Source organism: Leptodactylus fuscus, chromosome 11, assembly GCF_031893055.1.
Source record: "Leptodactylus fuscus isolate aLepFus1 chromosome 11, aLepFus1.hap2, whole genome shotgun sequence".
Lineage (NCBI taxonomy): Eukaryota > Metazoa > Chordata > Amphibia > Anura > Leptodactylidae > Leptodactylus > Leptodactylus fuscus.
The window spans coordinates 84,849,602-84,873,081 of record NC_134275.1 but is presented as its reverse complement, the minus strand read 5'-3'; the positions used below and the strand labels follow the sequence as shown (position 1 = coordinate 84,873,081).

General features: G+C 46.4%; 1 protein-coding gene across 1 annotated transcript; it reads right to left on the bottom strand.

Moving 5' to 3' along the window:
- Positions 1-1,085: 1,085 nt before the first annotated feature.
- Positions 1,086-18,917, bottom strand: LOC142185603 (uncharacterized). The gene is made up of 20 exons (XM_075261029.1): positions 18,845-18,917; positions 18,345-18,433; positions 16,727-16,931; positions 16,518-16,643; positions 15,992-16,027; positions 15,868-15,906; positions 15,751-15,777; positions 14,956-15,044; positions 14,206-14,368; positions 13,378-13,517; positions 8,274-8,331; positions 6,800-6,888; positions 5,295-5,502; positions 3,908-4,033; positions 2,919-2,954; positions 2,771-2,809; positions 2,643-2,669; positions 2,138-2,226; positions 1,856-2,018; positions 1,086-1,706 (listed from the first exon to the last, which is right to left on the bottom strand). The coding sequence occupies exons 1-20, from the start codon at positions 18,887-18,889 to the stop codon at positions 1,560-1,562; spliced, it is 1,941 nt and encodes a 646-aa protein (XP_075117130.1). The 5' UTR covers positions 18,890-18,917; the 3' UTR covers positions 1,086-1,559.
- Between the last annotated feature and the right edge of the window lie 4,563 nt (positions 18,918-23,480).

The following is a 23,480-nucleotide window of genomic DNA, read 5'->3' as shown; positions in this document are numbered from 1 at the left end:
CTGGGGTGATATGCTGGTTCTGGTGACAGTAACCTATCTATCTGCAGGGCTGGGGTGATATGCTGGGTCTGGTGACAGTAACCTATCTATCTGCAGGGCTGGGGTGATATGCTGGTTCTGGTGACAGTAACCTATCTATCTGCAGGGCTGGGGGGATATGCTGGTTCTGGTGACAGTAACCTATCTATCTGCAGGGCTGGGGGGATATGCTGGATCTGGTGACAGTAACCTATCTATCTGCAGGGCTGGGGTGATATGCTGGGTCTGGTGACAGTAACCTATCTATCTGCAGGGCTGGGGTGATATGCTGGTTCTGGTGACAGTAACCTATCTATCTGCAGGACTGGGGTGATATGCTGGTTCTGGTGACAGTAACCTATCTATCTGCAGGGCTGGGGGGGATATGCTGGTTCTGGTGACAGTAACCTATCTATCTGCAGGGCTGGGGGGATATGCTGGATCTGGTGACAGTAACCTATCTATCTGCAGGTCTGGGGTGATATGCTGGGTCTGGTGACAGTAACCTATCTATCTGCAGGGCTGGGGTGATATGCTGGGTCTGGTGACACTAACCTATCTATCTGCAGGGCTGGGGTGATATGCTGGTTCTGGTGACAGTAACCTATCTATCTGCAGGACTGGGGTGATATGCTGGTTCTGGTGACAGTAACCTATCTATCTGCAGGGCTGGTGATATGCTGGTTCTGGTGACAGTAACCTATCTATCTGCAGGGCTGGGGTGATATGCTGGGTCTGGTGACAGTAACCTATCTATCTGCAGGGCTGGGGTGATATGCTGGTTCTGGTGACAGTAACCTATCTATCTGCAGGGCTGGGGTGATATGCTGGTTCTGGTGACAGTAACCTATCTATCTGCAGGGCTGGGGTGATATGCTGGTCCTGGTGACAGTAACCTATCTATCTGCAGGGCTGGGGTGATATGCTGGTTCTGGTGACAGTAACCTATCTATCTGCAGGGCTGGGATGATATGCTGGTTCTGGTGACAGTAACCTATCTATCTGCAGGGCTGGGGTGATATGCTGGATCTGGTGACAGTAACCTATCTATCTGCAGGGCTGGGGTGATATGCTGGGTCTGGTGACAGTAACCTATCTATCTGCAGGACTGGGGTGATATGCTGGTTCTGGTGACAGTAACCTGTCTATCTGCAGGACTGGGGTGATATGCTGGTTCTGGTGACAGTAACCTATCTATCTGCAGGGCTGGTGATATGCTGGTTCTGGTGACAGTAACCTATCTATCTGCAGGGCTGGGGTGATATGCTGGGTCTGGTGACAGTAACCTATCTATCTGCAGGGCTGGGATGATATGCTGGTTCTGGTGACAGTAACCTATCTATCTGCAGGGCTGGGGTGATATGCTGGTTCTGGTGACAGTAACCTATCTATCTGCAGGGCTGGGTGATATGCTGGTTCTGGTGACAGTAACCTATCTATCTGCAGGGCTGGGGTGATATGCTGGTTCTGGTGACAGTAACCTATCTATCTGCAGGGCTGATTCTGGTGACACTCCCTTTATGTCCCATTTTGGAGGTTCCTTAAAACTGTACAAGGGACAACACCACATCTCCATCAATCTCTAGGTTTTCAACCATTTGCAAGTCTGGTAAGCGGTGAGCATAGTCACAGAAATGTTGTCCATTCACATAGACCTTGTATCGGCCATTTCCGGTGCGGATGGAGATCTGTAGGAATAGAGCGTTCTGTATTAGACACATCATTATTGGTCCAATCACCAACTGAACCCCCAAAACAGTCACCAAGGTAATACCATAGACTGTCTGCACCTCCACCTCTTGTCATCCCAATCCTTCCAGGATCCCCAGACACTTACATCAAAATACTGTCCTGGCACAAAGGGGTTGTCTGCCATTTCCCTCTCCTCGGCGCCCCAGCAGCCCCCCAGGAGACTGTTCCGCACCACTGTAAACTCATTCAGACGAACATTGAAGTGTAAAGCGATATCTCCACTTGATGTCGTAAAATTAATGTGGAAACTGAAAGAGAGAGAAGTTATTACATATCTGTAGGGTCTTGGTTTTATGTAATATTCTGGTTATCTGCTGCACCCACTAGAGGGAGCTACAGGAGGTAACTGTATAAAGGTTATGCTCACTTTTGGCCTCCCTCTGGCATGAATCCTCGAATCACAAAGGTCCTCTTGGGTGTCACTCCTCCGGGTATGAAGGCGCGGTAAGGAACAGACTGCAAGGGGACAAAAAAATAACCAGATGAGTACCCTGGTGCCACGTAACCCTACAGGAGCATGTAGTGAGGATGCCTTTAAGAGGGCACAGAGGATTTAAGGGGCAGAAGGTGCAGTTACTGATGTGGGTGATAAAGTGGGCCAGTTTCCCCACGGAGAGGCTGCAGACGGACCCTGGTGGTTTGCTTTTAAACCCATTCAAATGAGAGACATCCCCTGCTCAGTTTCTCCAGGGCTCAGGACGGAATCCTGGTTGACTGACACAGGGCTGACACGGGCGCAATGTGGATGCCCCTTCATCTACAACCTTATACTTGACCTGTTGTACAGACTTGATAACTAAGGTCACTGGACTAGAGGACAGAAAGACATGTTGTGGACATGCACAGAGTGGCCCAAACTCCTGTATACTGACCGGGTTATAGCTGGGTCCTCCCATCGCCTGAGAAGATACATGAAAAAGAAATTAGAATATTGGAAGTTACGTGAGTAAAAATCTATGTGCACAGAGTAACGTGAATGTGAATGTCTATGTATACTCACAGGCAGGGTCATGGATGGGTATCCGTGCAGTGGCATCACCTTGAGATACAGAGAGAGAATGTCCATTACAATGACCATCAGTGACACAACACATGGAACATCCAATGTCTCTATCAGAGTATGTATCCAGTGTGATGCTATAACTTACCCCGTCTGATGGGTACGCAGGAGTCATCATTGGGCCCTACGAGAGAGAAAATTGAAAAATGCAAGGGAAGTTTTATTATATCAGGGGGCTGAGATTTACCTACGGCTCCTTTTGTACCTTATATCTGCTACCTTATATATACCCCATACACATGTACATGGCTTAGCCGAGTATACAGAATAACTGAGACTGACCACTGCAGATACCTCTGGTGACCTCCTGGGTGAACAAAGGATAGGATTTGATAGGACTTCCCTCGTGTGGTGTCATCTGTGGGGGGAGATTTAGGAGGCCCCTATACACTTAAGATACTTGACATGCTCTACTAAAATTGCCGTGCTTGGTCCACTTTTTTCTTATGTGTATGGGGTCATTACATTGACCTTATCTCCTTCCTTCCTAGATGAAGGTCCTAATTTCAGCCGGGCCAACCAACCATCTAATGTGTATGAGTGTGTCCTGACTCTCTCCAAATAGATATCGGATGTATGAAGGGTAAGGCATGTTGTTCTCAACTTCAAGGAGGGTAACCTGCCACCAGAGGTGTCTAGTAGTGTCTTACTGCCCTCTCTTCGGTATGTGTTGTGGACTTAGAAAGCAAATATGTAGCACGAAAGAGTGTATGACGAGATTCAGTCTCCTGTTCATGGTCCCCTTACACCTACCACTTCCTTTCTCGGTCCCTACCATGATCCACCTCAATGTTTCTACTTCCCTTCCCAATTCCATGTTCCTCTTTTACTTTTCTGGACACCATTGTCTTCTTTTATGTCCTTGACGTTAATCTCTCCAGTTCTATCCAACCTGTTCCTCATCTACTTATTTCCCTTCCTAATCACCAGACCACTTTGTGTATCTCCGGTATGGTCCTCTCCTTCTACAGTCCTCTCTCCATCTTGTTCCTCATCCAGTGCTTGCCTTATGTCCAACCTTTCTCCTCCAGCCTCTTCCTATCGTTGACAAGTAACCACAACCAATGTTTTACTCACCCCGCCTCCTCCTCCAACAACGCTCAAAGACTGGATGGTCACATCTCCATCCACTTGAACATTGTCCACACTCTCTAGAGGAATCCTATGCTGGTACTCGTAGAAGAAGGAACCATTTACATTCACCTGGACAAAAGGAGAACCGATGGTCATTATTGTCAGAAAAGGACGACCTACCATTGGTAAACAATAATGTTCATATGCAGCAAAAGCCGTAGTCGTAGTAGTAGTCATCGTTGTAGTTGTAGTACTAGTCATCGTCATAATCCTAGTCATCGTCGTAGTCATCGTTGTAGTCCTAGTCGTAGTAGTTGTCATCATCGTTGTAGTCCTAGTCGTAGTAGTAGTCATCGTCGTAGTCATAGTAGTAGTTGTCATCATCGTTGTAGTCCTAGTCGTAGTAGTAGTCATCGTCGTAGTCATCGTTGTAGACATAGTCGTAGTAGTAGTCATTATCGTAGTCGTAGTAGTAGTAGTAGTCATCGTCATAGTCCTAGTCGTAGTAGTAGTCATCGTCGTAGTCGTAGTACTAGTCATCGTCATAATCCTAGTCATCGTCGTAGTCATCGTTGTAGTTCTAGTCGTAGTAGTAGTCATCGTCGTAGTCATAGTAGTAGTTGTCATCATCGTTGTAGTCCTAGTCGTAGTAGTAGTCATCGTCGTAGTCATCGTTGTAGACATAGTCGTAGTAGTAGTCATTATCGTAGTCGTAGTAGTAGTAGTAGTCATCGTCATAGTCCTAGTCGTAGTAGTAGTCATCGTCGTAGTCGTAGTACTAGTCATCGTCATAATCCTAGTCATCGTCGTAGTCATCGTTGTAGTTCTAGTCGTAGTAGTAGTCATCGTCGTAGTCATAGTAGTAGTAGTAGTAGTAGTCATCGTTGTAGTTCTAGTCGTAGTAGTAGTCGTCGTAGACATAGTCATAGTAGTAGTAGTAGTCATTGTCGTAGTAGTCGTCATAGTTGTAGTAGTAGTCATCCTCATAGTCCTAGTCGTAGTAGTAGTTATCATCGTAGTCATAGTAGTAGTTGTCATCATCGTTGTAGTCCTAGTCGTAGTAGTAGTCATCGTCGTAGTCATCGTTGTAGACATAGTCGTAGTAGTAGTCATTATCGTAGTCGTAGTAGTAGTAGTAGTCATCGTCATAGTCCTAGTCGTAGTAGTAGTCATCGTCGTAGACATAGTTGTAGTAGTAGTAGTAGTCATTATCATAGTCGTAGTAGTAGTTGTCGTCATCGTTGTAGCCCTAGTCGTAGTAGTAGTCATCGTCGTAGTCATAGTAGTAGTCATCGTCGTAGACATAGTCGTAGTCGTAGTAGTCATCGTCATAGTCGTAGTAGTAGTAGTAGTTGTCGTCATCATTGTCGTCGTAGTAGATGTTCCTCACCTGGTAGCCTCCAGGATTGACAAAAAACACCAATTCAAAGTGCCGCCCTTTGTGGAAGGGGAATCCATCTTTCTTTTTCTCTTCTCCTCCCCATGATCCGGATTGAAGAGTGTTAAACACCACTTTGTCCTTTCCATCAAAGCGGGGATTAAAGTGGAAAGCAATGTCTGATCCGTCATACTGACCACAGGCAAAGTTCACACAGAACCTAAGAGGAAGACAAGGACAATGAAGTTACATCTCTACCTGGTATGATGGATCCTTCCTGCAAAATGTCTTCTCATGTCATGGCCCGAACCTTGTAAAATCTCTGCTCTGCAATTACCCAGGAAATCACCGTTGTGGATCTACATGTGTGGGTGTTGCTTGCTCCAATCCTTCATGTCACCAGAGACCATCACTACTTATCAGTGAGGGTCTGACCTCTGACACCCCCAAGAATTGGCAAATAACATGTTATAGGCCTTTTCCAAGCATAGGCCATCAATGTTATACCATCTAGAACTTAACATCCCAGGTGAACAATTGCTAGATCTATACGCCTTATCTTATCTGTACTGTATCTGTAACCTGATCGGTGCAAAGCTCACGAGGATCATCACAAACCAAAGCATTAAAAATAGCTCAGATCAGATGTGCACCTTGAGCAGGACTGTAGACATTGGTCAAATTTCCTTATCTACTCCTGAAATTACTTCCTCTTACCATCTCCTTTGGCTTATAGGTCAATATACAACCAAGCAAAGGGGTGTAGTCTACAAGAGGGGCCAAGAGGAACATGGGCCACCAACCAATTACCTATCCAGGAAGCCCTGCAAGAGAGAAGAACAAGTTGTCTCCCCTTGTCTAAGCTTAGGTTGACTGGCCTTTACCTTGGGCTGCTGCCAAACCATCCTCTGTATCTTTTAGTCTACATATGGCTCCCTTAAAGGGAACTAGTTATAAGGAACCGGAGAGGAACCTAAGAGCCATCAGGGAGGGCATCCTGTAAGGTCACCGCACCCTGAAATATTGTTTGAGCAGAAAGTGAACAACCTGGGGACCAAGTGTCCTAGCTGTTAGACTTTAAGATACTACATCATTCTTTCCTAAAGCGAATTATGCAATGTAAGATATAGATCTGACTCATAGGGTGTGCACCACTGCTTTATGGCGCACAACCAGATAAGGCCTTTGTGCTAATACCCAAATTGTGCCTGATATTACTGTCATCAACCAAGTGCCATAAAAAGTTTAACCCGGTTTACTGAGCCAAGTCAAACAAGGCTTGACTGATAAGGTAGACTCCATCCAGGCTCCAGCAGGTCCATCCAGGCTCCAGCAGGGTATTGTGTAGAGAAAAGCATTGCCTGCGGGGCTGTCCTAAGTCTGGAGACAGTCAGCACCAGTGGTATCTCTTATACAATGGATCTTATAGACTTCTCACTTTCTTTAGGGTTTCTACAGCTCCAATGCACCAAAATCTGTATGAACAAGTATGAAAATCTGCGCCAAAAGACAATTACCTACTAGCATGATGAGGGATCATCCCCTGAATGTAAACCGACATCCCCGGCTGCAGACCGCCATAAATCGGATTCCTGAAAGGTACAGGCTGAACAAAGGTGCACAAGTAAGAATGACGAGGAGTGACCGACCCATAAACATCTGAGCACACGAACATGAATACAGTGGGGTCCTAATGTTCCATTCATCAAAGGATTATCTTATCTTATCTTATCTTATATATATATAAGCCACATTGCAAATAATTGATACAATTTTACTACATTGTATCCACAGTTCCTATAGAGACCTACCGTATTTTTTGGACTATAAGACGCACTTTTTTCCCCCAAAATATGGGGGGAAAATGAGGGTGCGTCCTATAGTCCGAATGTGGAGCATCGCCAGCGGCAGGAGCGTGGCAAAGCCGCAGGCCCCGGCACCTGTGCCAGCGTCTAAAACCCTTCCCTTCTATTGCCGGGGAGGGTTTGATGCCGGGTCAGTAAGAATAATGGCGGCAAAGCGGTCGCTATATGCGGAGGCCCAAAGCTGATGCCCACAGTCAGAATGCATTCTAATTGTGGGCATTAAAACTTAACCTCCCCTTCCCCCCAAAGTGTAGAATACCCCTCGAGGCAGGTCGCTACCAGCCCCATACCTTTAAAGTTGCAGGCCGGCTCCTGCGCGGCGAGGTTGCAGGAGCCGACCTGTTCTGGTGACAGCCGGGAGCCAACTGAAGGCTCCCAGGCCTGTCACTGTTATATTACTATTGCGGCTAGTCTATGACCAGCCACTATAGTAACACAGAGAATCTCCCATAGACGGTAATACACTTCTATTGCCGTCTATGGGACTTGCAATCAGATGACTGCAGGTTCACGCCCCCTAGGGGGAAGGGGCAATAAAATAGTGAAAAAAAAGCTTAAATAAAATAAAATAAAACTTCTAAATCCCTCCTTTCCCTAGAATATGTATAAAAGTAGAAAATTACTGTGAAACACAAACACATTAGGAATCCCTGTGTCCGAAAATCCCTGCTCTACTGATATTTTTCAAACCGCCGTCTACAGGCTGTAGACGAGGAGGCAGATAGATGGAAGTAACACGACGATGGGATCTGACTACACGTTGGGCTTGTTTGTAGTCTGAAACCATGGAAGCCAATAATAACCCGTTGCGAGGCTGCTTTATTCTCATTGCTATTGACGCTGTGACGCCATGTCCGTCTATTACAAGAGACAATAAGAGATCAATGCAGGACTGTAAGGTTTATGGTGTTCGTACGGAACGTACAGAAACATACGCGAGTCCCTACAGAACATGACGGACCGATCCCATAACCTAAGGCTATGTTTAACCCTCACACCCCACAGGAATGACCAATAATAATAGATGGGAATCGTAACGATGACGACTCCATTTGGGCAGAGTTTAGAAAACGTGAACCCTCATTTTGGAAGGCGATTGAGCAGGAAGGAGCTGGGAGTTACTCACCGGGTTGTACGCGGGCTGGTAACCGAGAGGTGAAACAAACGTCATGTCTGAGATTGTCCTGGAAACACACAAAGTGCAGCGTACACAGAAGGCTCCTTATATACACACGTCACATGGGCAGGGGCCACGGCTTATTCATGCGTTTCACCTTTGCTCCTGGCTCAGCGCTCCGGTGTGCAATAGAAACCTTTGGACGTCTTATCATAATCTTCATAGAAGCAGAAATCTGATAATAGTCTGCAAGGAGACCATAAAGGTGGACAAGGAAAGACCCTGCCGATCCTCAGAGCTTATAAGACTCCTACACGTGACCATAATATGCGTCCATACCAGGGCATAGCGGTGCAGAGACAGTATACAGCGCTCAGTGGACACCATATAGACAGTATACAGCGGTCAGTGGACGCCATATGTTATTAGACAGTATATAGCGGTCAGTGGACGCCATATAGACAGTATACAGCGCTCAGTGGACGCCATATAGACAGTATACAGCGGTCAGTGGACGCCACATGTTATTAGACAGTATACAGCGGTCAGTGGACACCATATGTTATTAGACAGTATATAGCGGTCAGTGGACGCCATATAGACAGTATACAGCGCTCAGTGGACGCCATATGTTATTAGACAGTATACAGCGCTCAGTGGACGCCATATGTTATTAGACAGTATATAGCGGTCAGTGGACGCCATATGTTATTAGACAGTATATAGCGGTCAGTGGACGCCATATGTTATTAGACAGTATACAGCGGTCAGTGGACGCCATATGTTATTAGACAGTATACAGCGGTCAGTGGACACCATATGTTATTAGACAGTATATAGCGGTCAGTGGACGCCATATAGACAGTATACAGCGCTCAGTGGACGCCATATGTTATTAGACAGTATACAGCGCTCAGTGGACGCCATATGTTATTAGACAGTATATAGCGGTCAGTGGACGCCATATGTTATTAGACAGTATACAGCAGTCAGTGGACGCCATATAGACAGTATACAGCGGTCAGTGGACGCCACATGTTATTAGACAGTATACAGCGGTCAGTGGACGCCATATGTTATTAGACAGTATATAGCGGTCAGTGGATGCCATATAGACAGTATACAGCGCTCAGTGGACGCCATATGTTATTAGACAGTATATAGCGGTCAGTGGTCGCCATATAGACAGTATACAGCGCTCAGTGGACACCATATGTTATTAGACAGTATACAGCGCTCAGTGGACGCCATATGTTATTAGACAGTATACAGCGCTCAGTGGACGCCATATGTTATTAGACAGTACAGGACGCTGTAGTACAGGGGTAGGGAAGCTTTGGCTCTCCAGCTGCTGTGAAACTACAACTCCCAGCATGCTCCATTCACTTCCATGGGAGTTCCAAGAACCGCAGAGCAGGTATGCATGCTGGGAGTTGTAGTTTTGCAATGGCTGGAGAGACATACGTTCCCTACCCCTGTTATAGTGGAAGCCATATGTTATTAGACAGTATACAGCAGTTAGTGTATACTATAGAGGAAGCCATATGTTATTAGACAGTATACAGCAGTTAGTGTATACTATAGAGGAGGCCATATGTTATTAGACAGTATACAGCAGTTAGTGTATACTATAGAGGAGGCCATATGTTATTAGACAGTATACAGCAGTTAGTGTATACTATAGAGGAAGCCATATGTTATTAGACAGTATACAGCAGTTAGTGTATACTATAGAGGAAGCCATATGTTATTAGACAGTATACAGCAGTTAGTGTATACTATAGAGGAGGCCATATGTTATTAGACAGTATACAGCAGTTAGTGTATACTATAGAGGAGGCCATATGTTATTAGACAGTATACAGCAGTTAGTGTATACTATAGAGGAGGCCATATGTTATTAGACAGTATACAGCAGTTAGTGTATACTATAGAGGAGGCCATATGTTATTAGACAGTATACAGCAGTTAGTGTATACTATAGAGGAAGCCATATGTTATTAGACAGTATACAGCAGTTAGTGTATACTATAGAGGAGGCCATATGTTATTAGACAGTATACAGCAGTTAGTGTATACTATAGAGGAGGCCATATGTTATTAGACAGTATACAGCAGTTAGTGTATACTATAGAGGAGGCCATATGTTATTAGACAGTATACAGCAGTTAGTGTATACTATAGAGGAAGCCATATGTTATTAGACAGTATACAGCAGTTAGTGTATACTATAGAGGAGGCCATATGTTATTAGACAGTATACAGCAGTTAGTGTATACTATAGAGGAGGCCATATGTTATTAGACAGTATACAGCAGTTAGTGTATACTATAGAGGAAGCCATATGTTATTAGACAGTATACAGCAGTTAGTGTATACTATAGAGGAGGCCATATGTTATTAGACAGTATACAGCAGTTAGTGTATACTATAGAGGAGGCCATATGTTATTAGACAGTGTATGATAGACATATCCAGAGACGTAACTCCTGAGAGCGCTAAGTGTCATCAGCTCCAATACAAAGATGCATTTATTAGGGTGACTACTGAATGGTGGCAATCCAGGGTGCAGGTGCAGCACTAGCTCCGGGTCACATTTGGGAAGTCCACTTGGGGACCCCCTGACCGGAAACCTATATGCATAGAAAAACGGTTACCATAATCTATAAAGGGGTCCTTGGGGTTTCTGTTCGGTTTCCATACGAAACATGCGAAGAGAAAAGTAACGCTGACATGTTTTCCCAGGTAACCGCTTTTCTATGCCTACAGGTTTTCGTTCGGGGGTTCATGAGATAAAATCTTTAAAATCTTTTCTACTAAATTCTCTAACTATTATAATTACAATACTGTTTAACTCTTGATTGTCTGCAGATATACTGTATATATGGTTATGGTCATGGGATGAGACAACTGAGCCAGACATCAGCTGACTGCTTTATCCTCTTCTTTTATCTACGAGTTTTATGGTTCCTTTGCCTTGTCCTAGTCTTTCTATTTTTGCCTGTGTGGCCCTATAAGACTTCCCTTTGTACTGTCCGCTCTATACCTCCATCCTATTACTGCTTACATGGGACACGATATGGAATGGGCGACCTACATGGCGCATGCGCACTGGGGCTGTTATACTCCTCTGTACTCAGTGATGAGCTGCACCGGCGCGAGGAATCCTGCGGCAGGGGGAGGGTAAAGGGTTTGTATTTTTTAATATGGCTGTACATTGCTTTATAACAGGGCAAATTGGGGCCCTAAACCCCCAATCTATAAGGATCTATGGGTGGCACAGTGTCCCCAATCACCCTGACAAGTTCCCTTTAAAAATGGAGCAGAAACGTTGTGATAAACAGAAGAGATTTTGCGGTTTGTTTTCACCAGAATTGTATAATGCAGATGTATTTTTTTCCAGAAGGGAACGCAGAACTGGACCCGGACCCCGATGTCTGACCCCTCCTGCCACATGGAAGACCCCAGTTTAATAACTGATCCCTTATAGGTGAGGAGCCCTGTTACTGACTCTGCACCGCGGCCCCTTCAGACCATTATCTGGGCGACCAATGGTCAGACTTTGACAGTCGTTGCGAGTTTCGTTCTCCACTTCCGCACCAGTCACACATCATCCTAATGGAGGATTCCTGCGGGCAGAGCTGACGTTCCCTTCCCTTTGACCACAAAGCAATTACAACGAGGTCTATGTGTAATATGGGGCAGGGCTGGAGATTGCTGATATTATTAACCAGGCTTATCAGTTAGGAGAGGCCGGACGGACAGCGATGCTGGCTGTGGTGACGGCCATGATGAAGTGGTGTCCTAGGATTACAATGAGGGACATGGAAAGGGTCTGTGGGACAAGGGTAGAGGGTAGGACATGTTATATAGAGCTGCACCCACATACCACACCCCGTTCCTACATTGTCGGTGTCTGGCCTATGTAGAGCCTGCACATACAACATTGTACAACTCGTGGACATACATTTAGTTTTCCTCCCATAGACGCGTCGATCTCTGAGCACCGGATGAAGGACAATCACTTTCCTGCCCATTGACTGACCTTGGAGACACTTGTCTGTAGTCACGTGGCCATTACCAAGCACCGAGGAGTTAACCATTTATTTATTTACTTAACGCCCCAACCTGGTGTTCTTGTCCCAACGATGGTCCCATCTCAGCCATTACAACCACTATGGATAGGTTAGCAGATCACACCCAAGAGCAGTTACCTGTCCAAAAACGATGATATGGAAGCTACTACTGTCCCTCCAGGTGTATATATATATATATACTGTATTATAGATGCAATTTGGAAGAGAGGAGAAGACTACATAATGGGATGTCGGAAGCTACAAACATCTCACGTTCTCTGTCTGGAGGACTCGGTGTCCCTGGGCATTAGACAATCATTTTTCTTGTAATTCTTCATTATTCCTGTAGGGGCACTGCAGGAGAATTAATCACTTGTGATCAGGTTCTCCTCCAGATCGCCGCTCATCACTTGGGGTCCCAGTAGTCGGCGCCCTGCAGTCAGCTTATTTTCAGAGGACTCTCGAAGGCCGACATATTGGCCTGCTCAGTAGTCAGATAACCGTCAACATGTTTATATAGAGCAATGATCAGATATAAGGAATCTTATGAATGTTCATTTGTGTACAAGGGGGTCATTGTGAGGAATAGAGAGGCGAAATGTATCGCGTATTACACAACTATCCTACTATATTCCTATTAGGCCACTTTTCACCAAAATACTGCCATGACTCGGATGTCCTTGTAGAAATGCTCTGTACAACTTTTTGGACGCCATCTTGTTTCTACTTATTTCCCCGGGTTTATGGCGTTCCCTGTAATGCTAATTATAATGAATGAAATAGAAACTTGACAACTTTCCTGAGGCCCCGTTCACATCTGCGCGTGGGTTTCCATCCATTTAGGGACCCCCAAACGGAAACCTAATCCACATAAAAAAAAACCCTCACCATTATCTCCTCAATAACAATATTTTATTAGTTATAATCGCACGTGCTCAGTTTCAGAATCTTGACCTGGGTGCCCGTCCCTTTAAAAAAAATTATCTAATACAAAGACTTCAGTTATCTTTCTATGACATTTGGAGGTTCCTTAAAACTGTACAAGTGACAACACGACATCTCCATCGATCTCCAGGGTGGTGATCATTTGCAGGGCGGAGAAGCGGTGGCGGTAGTCGCAGAAATGCTGCCCATTCACATAGACCTTGTATCGGCTATTACCGGGGCGGATGGAGATCTGTAGGAATAAACAATTGTGTATTAGACAACCCATCAATGGACACCTGACCAGATGAACACCCCAAAAGAGTGACCGAGGTAACACTATGGACTGCCCCAAAAGAGTGACCGAGGTAACACCATGGACTGCCCCAAAAGAGTGACCGAGGTAACACCATGGACTGCCCCAAAAGAGTGACCGAGGTAACACCATGGACTGCCCCAAAAGAGTGACTGAGGTAACACCATGGACTGCCCCAAAAGAGTGACCGAGGTAACACCATGGACTGCCCCAAAAGAGTGACCGAGATAACACCATGGACTGCCCCAAAAGAGTGACCGAGGTAACACCATGGACTGCCCCAAAAGAGTGACCGAGGTAACACTATGGACTGCCCCAAAAGAGTGACCGAGGTAACACCATGGACTGCCCCAAAAGAGTGACTGAGGTAACACCATGGACTGCCCCAAAAGAGTGACCGAGGTAACACCATGGACTGCCCCAAAAGAGTGACCGAGGTAACACCATGGACTGCCCCAAAAGAGTGACCGAGGTAACACCATGGACTACCCCAAAAGAGTGACCGAGGTAACACCATGGACTGCCCCAAAAGAGTGACCGAGGTAACACCATGCACTGTCTGCACCGCCACCTCTTGTGAACCCATCGATCCCCAACTCCCACCCCTGGAAGTACAGATACTCACATCAAAATATTGCCCCGGCACAAAGGGATTGTTTGACATGCCCCTCTCCTCGGAGCCCCAGGAGCCCCGGATATGGCTGTTCCGCACCACCGTCATCTCATTCAGGCGAACATTGAAGTGAAGAGCGATATCTCCAGATGATGACCTAAAATTAATGTTGAACCTGAAAGAGAAAAAAATTTCAATCATAACAATTTTAGGGTATTGGACTGTGGTCCCGGGGACAGAGACAGAGCAATGTGTTATGATCACGGGGTCGGCACTGATGATGTGGGTCTTAGCCGAATTCAACCAAAGTCAACCTAGAGTCTACAGGATCTCGCTTGTTTTGTAGGGTTTGGTTCTCTCCCAGACTTCAAAAACATATCTAAAGGGTTAATAGGTCTTACAAAATTGGCCCTAATGTGAGATTTATCCCGAGCCTTTTAGTATATTAGGTGCAATCCTCTACGACTCTCCTCTTCCGTCTTATTGGCGCTAAATATTCCATTATCATCATGCTGGGTAAGTTCTATGCAGGAAATTGTGATTTTTGCATCGGAAATAGCGCCCTGTCCACTATAACTATGTACTAAGGCAAGAACCAGCAAAAGAGGTCAGACCGAAGAACAACATGGCGGCAAATGATGGAAATCACGATGGCTCTAGGAATGGCAGAGCTCAGTAATAGATGATGTTGATATTTGCTCATTTATATATACTTAGTATTAGACCATGATGAGTCACAGTATAGCACCGCTACGCCCTCACTTTTGGCCTCCCATTGGCATGAATCCTCTAATGACGAAGGTCTTCTTAGGCGTCACTCCTCCAGGGATGTTTGCACGGTAAGGAACAGTCTGCAAGTAGGAAACGCACAGAGATATTAACAAGAAATACATGTAAGGGTCCATTCTCAAACCTACTGCTCAAATCGCCCCAAGACCTCATGTTGTGAGTAGGATTGAGCAATCGGGAGCGGAAAAGATCAGATACCGATACCGATCTTTTTGTGCAGGATCAAGGTCTCACATTAGTTCCCACAATACTTGGCTACTGGCCAATCATTGTGGGAACTAACGTGAGACCTCGATCCTGCCAAAAAAGATCAGGATCGGTATCTGATCTTTTCCAAGGTCTCAGTGGCCAATCATTGTGGGAAGTAACGTGAGACCTCGATCCTGCCAAAAAAAATCGGGATCGGAATCCGATCTTTTCCGATCCCCATCGCTCAACCCTAGTCGTGAGGATATTGTTAACTCCTTGGTGACTTCCACTCCCTTTGACATCTTATTGGTTCCACCATAACACCATCAACAGACGCCAATGGGAGTCCATCCTATCATGTCCTGTAGGTTAGGTAGAGCTTATCGGTTAATTCTTGGAATTTGGTAAATCAATTCTTAGTTCTTAAGAGTCCAAGATTGTACAATGGTTTTACTATCGGCACCAGACTTGGGAAATCTCTAACCCCCGATCTGTTGGGAATACTCAAGTTGAAAGACGAGTCTCGATGGATATACAGAGTATGACAATGTCGGCTCCATACGAGCCCTGTATACTAACCGGGTTATAAGTGGGTCCTCCCATTGCCTGAGAACATAAGAAGAAAATAGATTAGGATGGTGGACCATATATACAGTACAGTATATATACACAGAGTCACTGGTATACGATACTCACCGGTAGGTTCATGGATGGATACCCGGGCATTGGTGCCACCTTGAGAGACAAAAAGAGACTATACATTATACTGGTCACATGACAACAGATGGCCTATCCAGCGGCTCTATCCTGTGACACTTACCCCACTTGGTGGGTAGGCAGGAGGCATCGCAACGCCCTAGGACATAAATGTACACAATAAATAACCAACTCAGTTGTAATACTATCACCCCGAACTCTTATCCTTATAATTCTTCTTAACATGAAAGGGATCGTTCAATCTTAAAAAAAAAAAAAACCTATAGAGAGAAGAACCAAGAGCGTCTCTGGCTCTGGAGGACCCGACCTGTCCTGTATTACATAGACAACCCAATCATCTGAATGGACATTGTGTAATGCTTCGTTTTACCACTGGTGGTGCTGCAGGGAAACGTCACCCCTAGTGCCAAATATCCTCAACAACAAGAGTTGACTCAACAAAGGGACATTTTGTAGAGATGGCACAGACCAGCCATTGCGGGGAGTGTCCGGACTATGTACTACACAGCGCACAGACTCAGAAAGCTCCATGCTCTATCGTGGCAGGGCGCTGTCGCTATATGGCCATCAATAGGACCCCTTTAAGTTCCATTTCCAGTTTCTTCCTTCAGAAATACATTTTAACTCACCCCACCTCCTCCTCCGACAACGCTCAAGGACTGGATGGTCACATCTCCGTTCACATGGACATTGTCCACCCGCTCTAGAGGAATCCTATGGTTGTAGTGATAGAAGTGGGAACCATTTAAATTGACCTGGAGAGAAAGACAACGTAGGGTCACGATGGCCCAAGATGGATGACCGCCACATCATGGAGTTCATTATTTTGCTTCCTCACCTGGTAGCCTCCAGGATTGACAAAAATCACCAATTCAAAGTAGCCTCCTTTGTGGAAGAGGAACCCGTCGTTCTTTCTCTCTTCTCCTCCCCATGACCGGGATTGGGACGTGTTCATCACCACTTGTTTCTCATTGATACGGGGATTAAAGTGGAAAGCGATGTCTGATCCGTCAAACTGACCACACGTAAAGTTCACGGCGAAACTAAGAGGAAGACAAGGGTATGAGTATGGTGGTGCTCTGTGCCCACACGACTGGTAATGACTGCCTTATGGTTGGGGGTTCCATCACTGGGGCCCCTACTGATCAAAATGAGGACTCAATACAATGGTTATAACCAAGCACTGCTGCCCTATATAACGTCCTTGTGTCTGATGAAGATAGCCGAGTGTCTCATAGAGATTGAATGGCGGGACGATGACCACCACTCGATTCAGACAGGAAAAACAAGACCTCTGATCTCCTGATCAGTGGGATCCCAACATTGAAACCCCTAGCCAACAAGAAACACAACCACTAGCCTGCCAATGGGTGAGAAGAGAAATATTTCCTAAAAAAAAAAACAACCCTGCAGTTCTTATTGTGGCCACTAGGCCTAGTTAATATGCTGAGACTGTATGAGGTTTCTTTGCAGCAGTCACCTCACTTACAGCACACTGATGATCACAGCGATCACGTATATGTAGATAAGATACAGAATCCACCAGTTACATAGGTAACGTTTTATCCACCCACCCCCACCCCCTACACAATGACCCCTGACCAGGTCTAGAAAACTCTCCCATAGAAGTCAATGGTGTCTTCTCCAGGCCGTTGTGTCTATGGATCCATCTCTAGGGCACAGGAAGTCCAGGCGCCATATACAAGATAGGTCCAGTGTAGTGTACATTTAGTTTAGGCTTCCATAGTTCTTGGACCTCTAATAATTATTTAGTCAGTTTGATATTCTGTACAACGTCATCCATTCTGCAGTACCAGGGGGTGTAGGGTTCACCTCTCTAGGTGTGCACGTCCGCTTTAGGGACTATACAGTATACTAGATAAGGACTGTGTGCTAATACCTGCAATAAAACAGCACCAGAGAACTCTCGATAAGCCAGACTGTACCTGGTGGACTACAAGAACCATTAACATTTATAGCCATGTAGGGCCATATAAGTTTATTACCCTGAGTTACACAGTCCCCATCCACATTATATTGTGACCAGGGTGATAAGAATACAATATATTTACTCTGCACTGATGACATCACCTATCACATAGGCTGGGCGATCATACATTCGGTCAGTACTTATCTAATTGTCGGCCGAGACCTATTCCTCTGCCCTCCACCAGACACATGCACACTTGGTTCTGCCCAGCATGCATATGTTCTTAATGTTCTTATGTTCTTATTTCATAATAAAGCCCCGACTGGCACGAGCCGCTTCTGAATTATTATAAGGCTCCGACCTCTTAATATCTGAGGTCCCCCTCACATGACATCTACACCAGACAACAACATGGCGCATCTGTGGCCCATAAACGAGCCGCTTGCACGAGATGCGCCACATCTATTCCCAATTCCCTCCATTGTGTTGACGCTGAGGTTTTTGGCATGATTTTCGTGTTGTTTACCTTTTAGCATGATGAGGGATCATCCCCTGAATGTAAACCGACATCCCCGGCCGCAGACCGCCATATACTGGTTGTCTCAAAGGGAGGACCTAAACAAAGAAGGATAAATATGAAAGACATTGAGTGAACCATTCTGTATAAAGACGTGTCGCAGGGCGTGTAAACATTTGCAACAGATTTTTTTATTGCTTCGGTGCAACTTCAGCTCCTATACAGACCTATGATATGGGGGGGGGGGGGCAGATAGATAAGACCCAGGCTTCTGGCATCAATGATTGGAATGATCATAAATCTGACAAGGCCGAAGACCCCGCCAATGCCACATCCCTGGCCACGTCACCTACAGGAAAGTGGCGATAGCGGCCTCAAAAGTGGCGCCAAATATTAATAAATGTGCCCCAAAAAATACGTTAAGATAGGCTAGAAAATGTTCTTATGAGGTTCCGAAAATGCAATAAAAAATAATCAGAAAGAGAAAGAAGGGCCAAGACGTCACTTACCGGGTTGTAAACTGGCTGGTAGCCGAGAGGTGACACGAACGCCATGTCTGATGATGGGCACCTACAAATATACAGAGTACACCGTACACACAGCGAGTGCTTTATATACACACACGTAATATGGGCAGGTCTCCGCTTTATTACTGACTTTGTTCCTGTCTTATTGTACCAAAGCTCAACATAAAGAACCTTTGCACCTGTTACATGCGGCTCTGAAGAAACAGCCTGGTCACCGTCTGCCGCAGCGATAAATGGCTGTAGATGTAAAGGATTCCCCTCATCAATATATACAGAGATTATATCACTACCTGGATGTCCCGGAATATTCACAATACACTGTCAGACTATTACCGGAGTCTGCCATACAGAGGTGTAGAGATGTGGGACACATGGAGTTAATGGAAGAGGAGGCTGATAAGAGAGAATAATAACAGTAGTCATGGACAAAATGGAGAAGCAAACTAACACTAACCGATCTATCTGCAGGGCTGGGGTGATATGCTGGTTCTGGTGACAGTAACCTATCTATCTGCAGGGCTGGGGTGATATGCTGGTCTGGTGACAGTAACCTATCTATCTGCAGGGCTGGGGTGATATACTGGTTCTGGTGACAGTAACCTATCTATCTGCAGGGCTGGGGTGATACGCTGGTTCTGGTGACAGTAACCTATCTATCTGCAGGGCTGGGGTGATATACTGGTTCTGGTGACAGTAACCTATCTATCTGCAGGGCTGGGGTGATATGCTGGGTCTGGTGACAGTAACCTATCTATCTGCAGGGCTGGGGTGATATGCTGGTCTGGTGACAGTAACCTATCTATCTGCAGGGCTGGGGTGATATACTGGTTCTGGTGACAGTAACCTATCTATCTGCAGGGCTGGGGTGATACGCTGGTTCTGGTGACAGTAACCTATCTATCTGCAGGGCTGGGGTGATATACTGGTTCTGGTGACAGTAACCTATCTATCTGCAGGGCTGGGGTGATATGCTGGTTCTGGTGACAGTAACCTATCTATCTGCAGGGCTGGGGTGATATGCTGGGTCTGGTGACAGTAACCTATCTATCTGCAGGGCTGGGGTGATATGCTGGTTCTGGTGACAGTAACCTATCTATCTGCAGGGCTGGGGTGATATGCTGGGTCTGGTGACAGTAACCTATCTATCTGCAGGGCTGGGGTGATATGCTGGTTCTGGTGACAGTAACCTATCTATCTGCAGGGCTGGGGTGATATGCTGGGTCTGGTGACAGTAACCTATCTATCTGCAGGACAGGGGTGATATGCTGGGTCTGGTGACAGTAACCTATCTATCTGCAGGGATGGGGTGATATGCTGGGTCTGGTGACAGTAACCTATCTATCTGCAGGGATGGGGTGAAATGCTGGGTCTGGTGACAGTAACCTATCTATCTGCAGGGCTGGGGTGATATGCTGGTACTGGTGACATTAACCTATCTATCTGCAGGGCTGGGGTGATATGCTGGGTCTGGTGACAGTAACCTATGTATCTACAGGGCTGGGGTGATATGCTGGTTCTGGTGACAGTAACCTATCTATCTGCAGGGCTGGGGTGATATGCTGGGTCTGGTGACAGTAACCTATCTATCTGCAGGGCTGGGGTGATATGCTGGTACTGGTGACATTAACCTATCTATCTGCAGGGCTGGGGTGATATGCTGGGTCTGGTGACAGTAACCTATGTATCTACAGGGCTGGGGTGATATGCTGGTTCTGGTGACAGTAACCTATCTATCTGCAGGGCTGGGGTGATATGCTGGTCCTGGTGACAGTAACCTATCTATCTGCAGGGCTGGGGTGATATACTGGTTCTGGTGACAGTAACCTATCTATCTGCAGGGCTGGGGTGATATGCTGGATCTGGTGACAGTAACCTATCTATCTGCAGGACTGGGGTGATATGCTGGTTCTGGTGACAGTAACCTATCTATCTGCAGGGCTGGGGTGATATGCTGGTTCTGGTGACAGTAACCTATCTATCTGCAGGGCTGGGGTGATATGCTGGGTCTGGTGACAGTAACCTATCTATCTGCAGGGCTGGGGTGATATGCTGGTTCTGGTGACAGTAACCTATCTATCTGCAGGGCTGGGGTGAAATGCTGGGTCTGGTGACAGTAACCTATCTATCTGCAGGGCTGGGGTGATATGCTGGTTCTGGTGTCAGTAACCTATCTATCTGCAGGGCTGGCGTGATATGCTGGTTCTGGTAACAGTAACCTATCTATCTGCAGGGCTGGGGTGATATGCTGGTTCTGGTGACAGTAACCTATCTATCTACAGGAATGGGGTGATATGCTGGTTCTGGTGACAGTAACCTATCTATCTGCTGGACTGGGGTGATATGTTGGTTCTGGTGACAGTAACCTATCTATCTGCAGGGCTGTGGGGATGTGCTGGTTCTGGTGACAGTAACCTATCTATCTGCAGGGCTGTGGGGATGTGCTGGTTCTGGTGACAGTAACCTATCTATCTGCAGGGCTGGGGTGATATGCTGGTTCTGGTGACACTAACCTATCTATCTGCAGGGCTGGGGTGATATGCTGGGTCTGGTGACAGTAACCTATCTATCTGCAGGGCTGGGGTGATATGCTGGTTCTGGTGTCAGTAACCTATCTATCTGCAGGGCTGGGGTGATATGCTGGGTCTGGTGACAGTAACCTATCTATCTGCAGGGCTGGGGTGATATGCTGGTTCTGGTGACACTAACCTATCTATCTGCATGGCTAGGGTGATATACTGGTTCTGGTGACAGTAACCTATCTATCTGCAGGGCTGGGGTGATATGCTGGTTCTGGTGACAGTAACCTATCTATCTGCAGGACTGGGATGATATGCTGGTTCTGGTGACAGTAACCTATCTATCTGCAGGGCTGGGGTGATATGCTGGTTCTGGTGACAGTAACCTATCTATCTGCAGGGCTAGGGTGATATGCTGGTTCTGGTGTCAGTAACCTATCTATCTGCAGGGCTGGGGTGATATACTGGTTCTGGTGTCAGTAACCTATCTATCTGCAGGGCTGGGGTGATATGCTGGTTCTGGTGACAGTAACCTATCTATCTGCAGGACTGGGGTGATATACTGGTTCTGGTGACAGTAACCTATCTATCTGCAGGGCTGGGGTGATATGCTGGTACTGGTGACATTAACGTATCTATCTGCAGGGCTGGGGTGATATGCTGGGTCTGGTGACAGTAACCTATCTATCTGCAGGGCTGGGGTGATATGCTGGTTCTGGTGACAGTAACCTATCTATCTGCAGGGCTGGGGTGATATGCTGGTTCTGGTGTCAGTAACCTATCTATCTGCAGGGCTGGGGTGATATGCTGGTTCTGGTGACACTAACCTATCTATCTGCAGGGCTGGGGTGATATGCTGGTTCTGGTGACAGTAACCTATCTATCTGCAGGGCTGGGGTGATATACTGGTTCTGGTGACAGTAACCTATCTATCTGCAGGGCTGGGGTGGTATGCTGGTTCTGGTGACAGTAACCTATCTATCTGCAGGGCTGGGGTGATATGCTGGTTCTGGTGACAGTAACCTATCTATCTGCAGGGCTGGGGTGATATGCTGGTTCTGGTGACAGTAACCTAACTATCTGCAGGGCTGGGGTGATATGCTGGTTCTGGTGAAAGTAACCTATCTATCTGCAGGGCTGGGGTGATATGCTGGTTCTGGTGACAGTAACCTATCTATCTGCAGGGCTGGGGTGATATGCTGGTTCTGGTGACAGTAACCTAACTATCTGCAGGGCTGGGGTGATATGCTGGTTCTGGTGACAGTAACCTATCTATCTGCAGGGCTGGGGTGATATGCTGGTTCTGGTGACAGTAACCTATCTATCTGCAGGACAGGGGTGATATGCTGGGTCTGGTGACAGTAACCTATCTATCTGCAGGGATGGGGTGATATGCTGGGTCTGGTGACAGTAACCTATCTATCTGCAGGGATGGGGTGAAATGCTGGGTCTGGTGACAGTAACCTATCTATCTGCAGGGCTGGGGTGATATGCTGGTTCTGGTGACAGTAACCTATCTATCTGCAGGGATGGGGTGAAATGCTGGGTCTGGTGACAGTAACCTATGTATCTACAGGGCTGGGGTGATATGCTGGTTCTGGTGACAGTAACCTATCTATCTGCAGGGCTGGGGTGATATGCTGGGTCTGGTGACAGTAACCTATCTATCTGCAGGGCTGGGGTGATATGCTGGTACTGGTGACATTAACCTATCTATCTGCAGGGCTGGGGTGATATGCTGGGTCTGGTGACAGTAACCTATGTATCTACAGGGCTGGGGTGATATGCTGGTTCTGGTGACAGTAACCTATCTATCTGCAGGGCTGGGGTGATATGCTGGATCTGGTGACAGTAACCTATCTATCTGCAGGACTGGGGTGATATGCTGGTTCTGGTGACAGTAACCTATCTATCTGCAGGGCTGGGGTGATATGCTGGATCTGGTGACAGTAACCTATCTATCTGCAGGACTGGGGTGATATGCTGGTTCTGGTGACAGTAACCTATCTATCTGCAGGGCTGGGGTGATATGCTGGTTCTGGTGACAGTAACCTATCTATCTGCAGGGCTGGGGTGATATGCTGGGTCTGGTGACAGTAACC

Coding starts and splice junctions, on each gene's coding strand:
- LOC142185603 (XM_075261029.1), bottom strand. CDS start 18,889: ATGGCGTTCGTGTCACCTCTCGGCTACCAGCCAGTTTACAACCCG. Junction 16,932..18,344: donor ATCCCTCATCATGCTAAAAG/GTAAACAACACG, acceptor TCTTCCTCTTAG/TTTCGCCGTGAACTTTACGT. Junction 8,332..13,377: donor GTCGTGTTGTCACTTGTACA/GTTTTAAGGAAC, acceptor GTGTGTTTCCAG/GACAATCTCAGACATGACGT.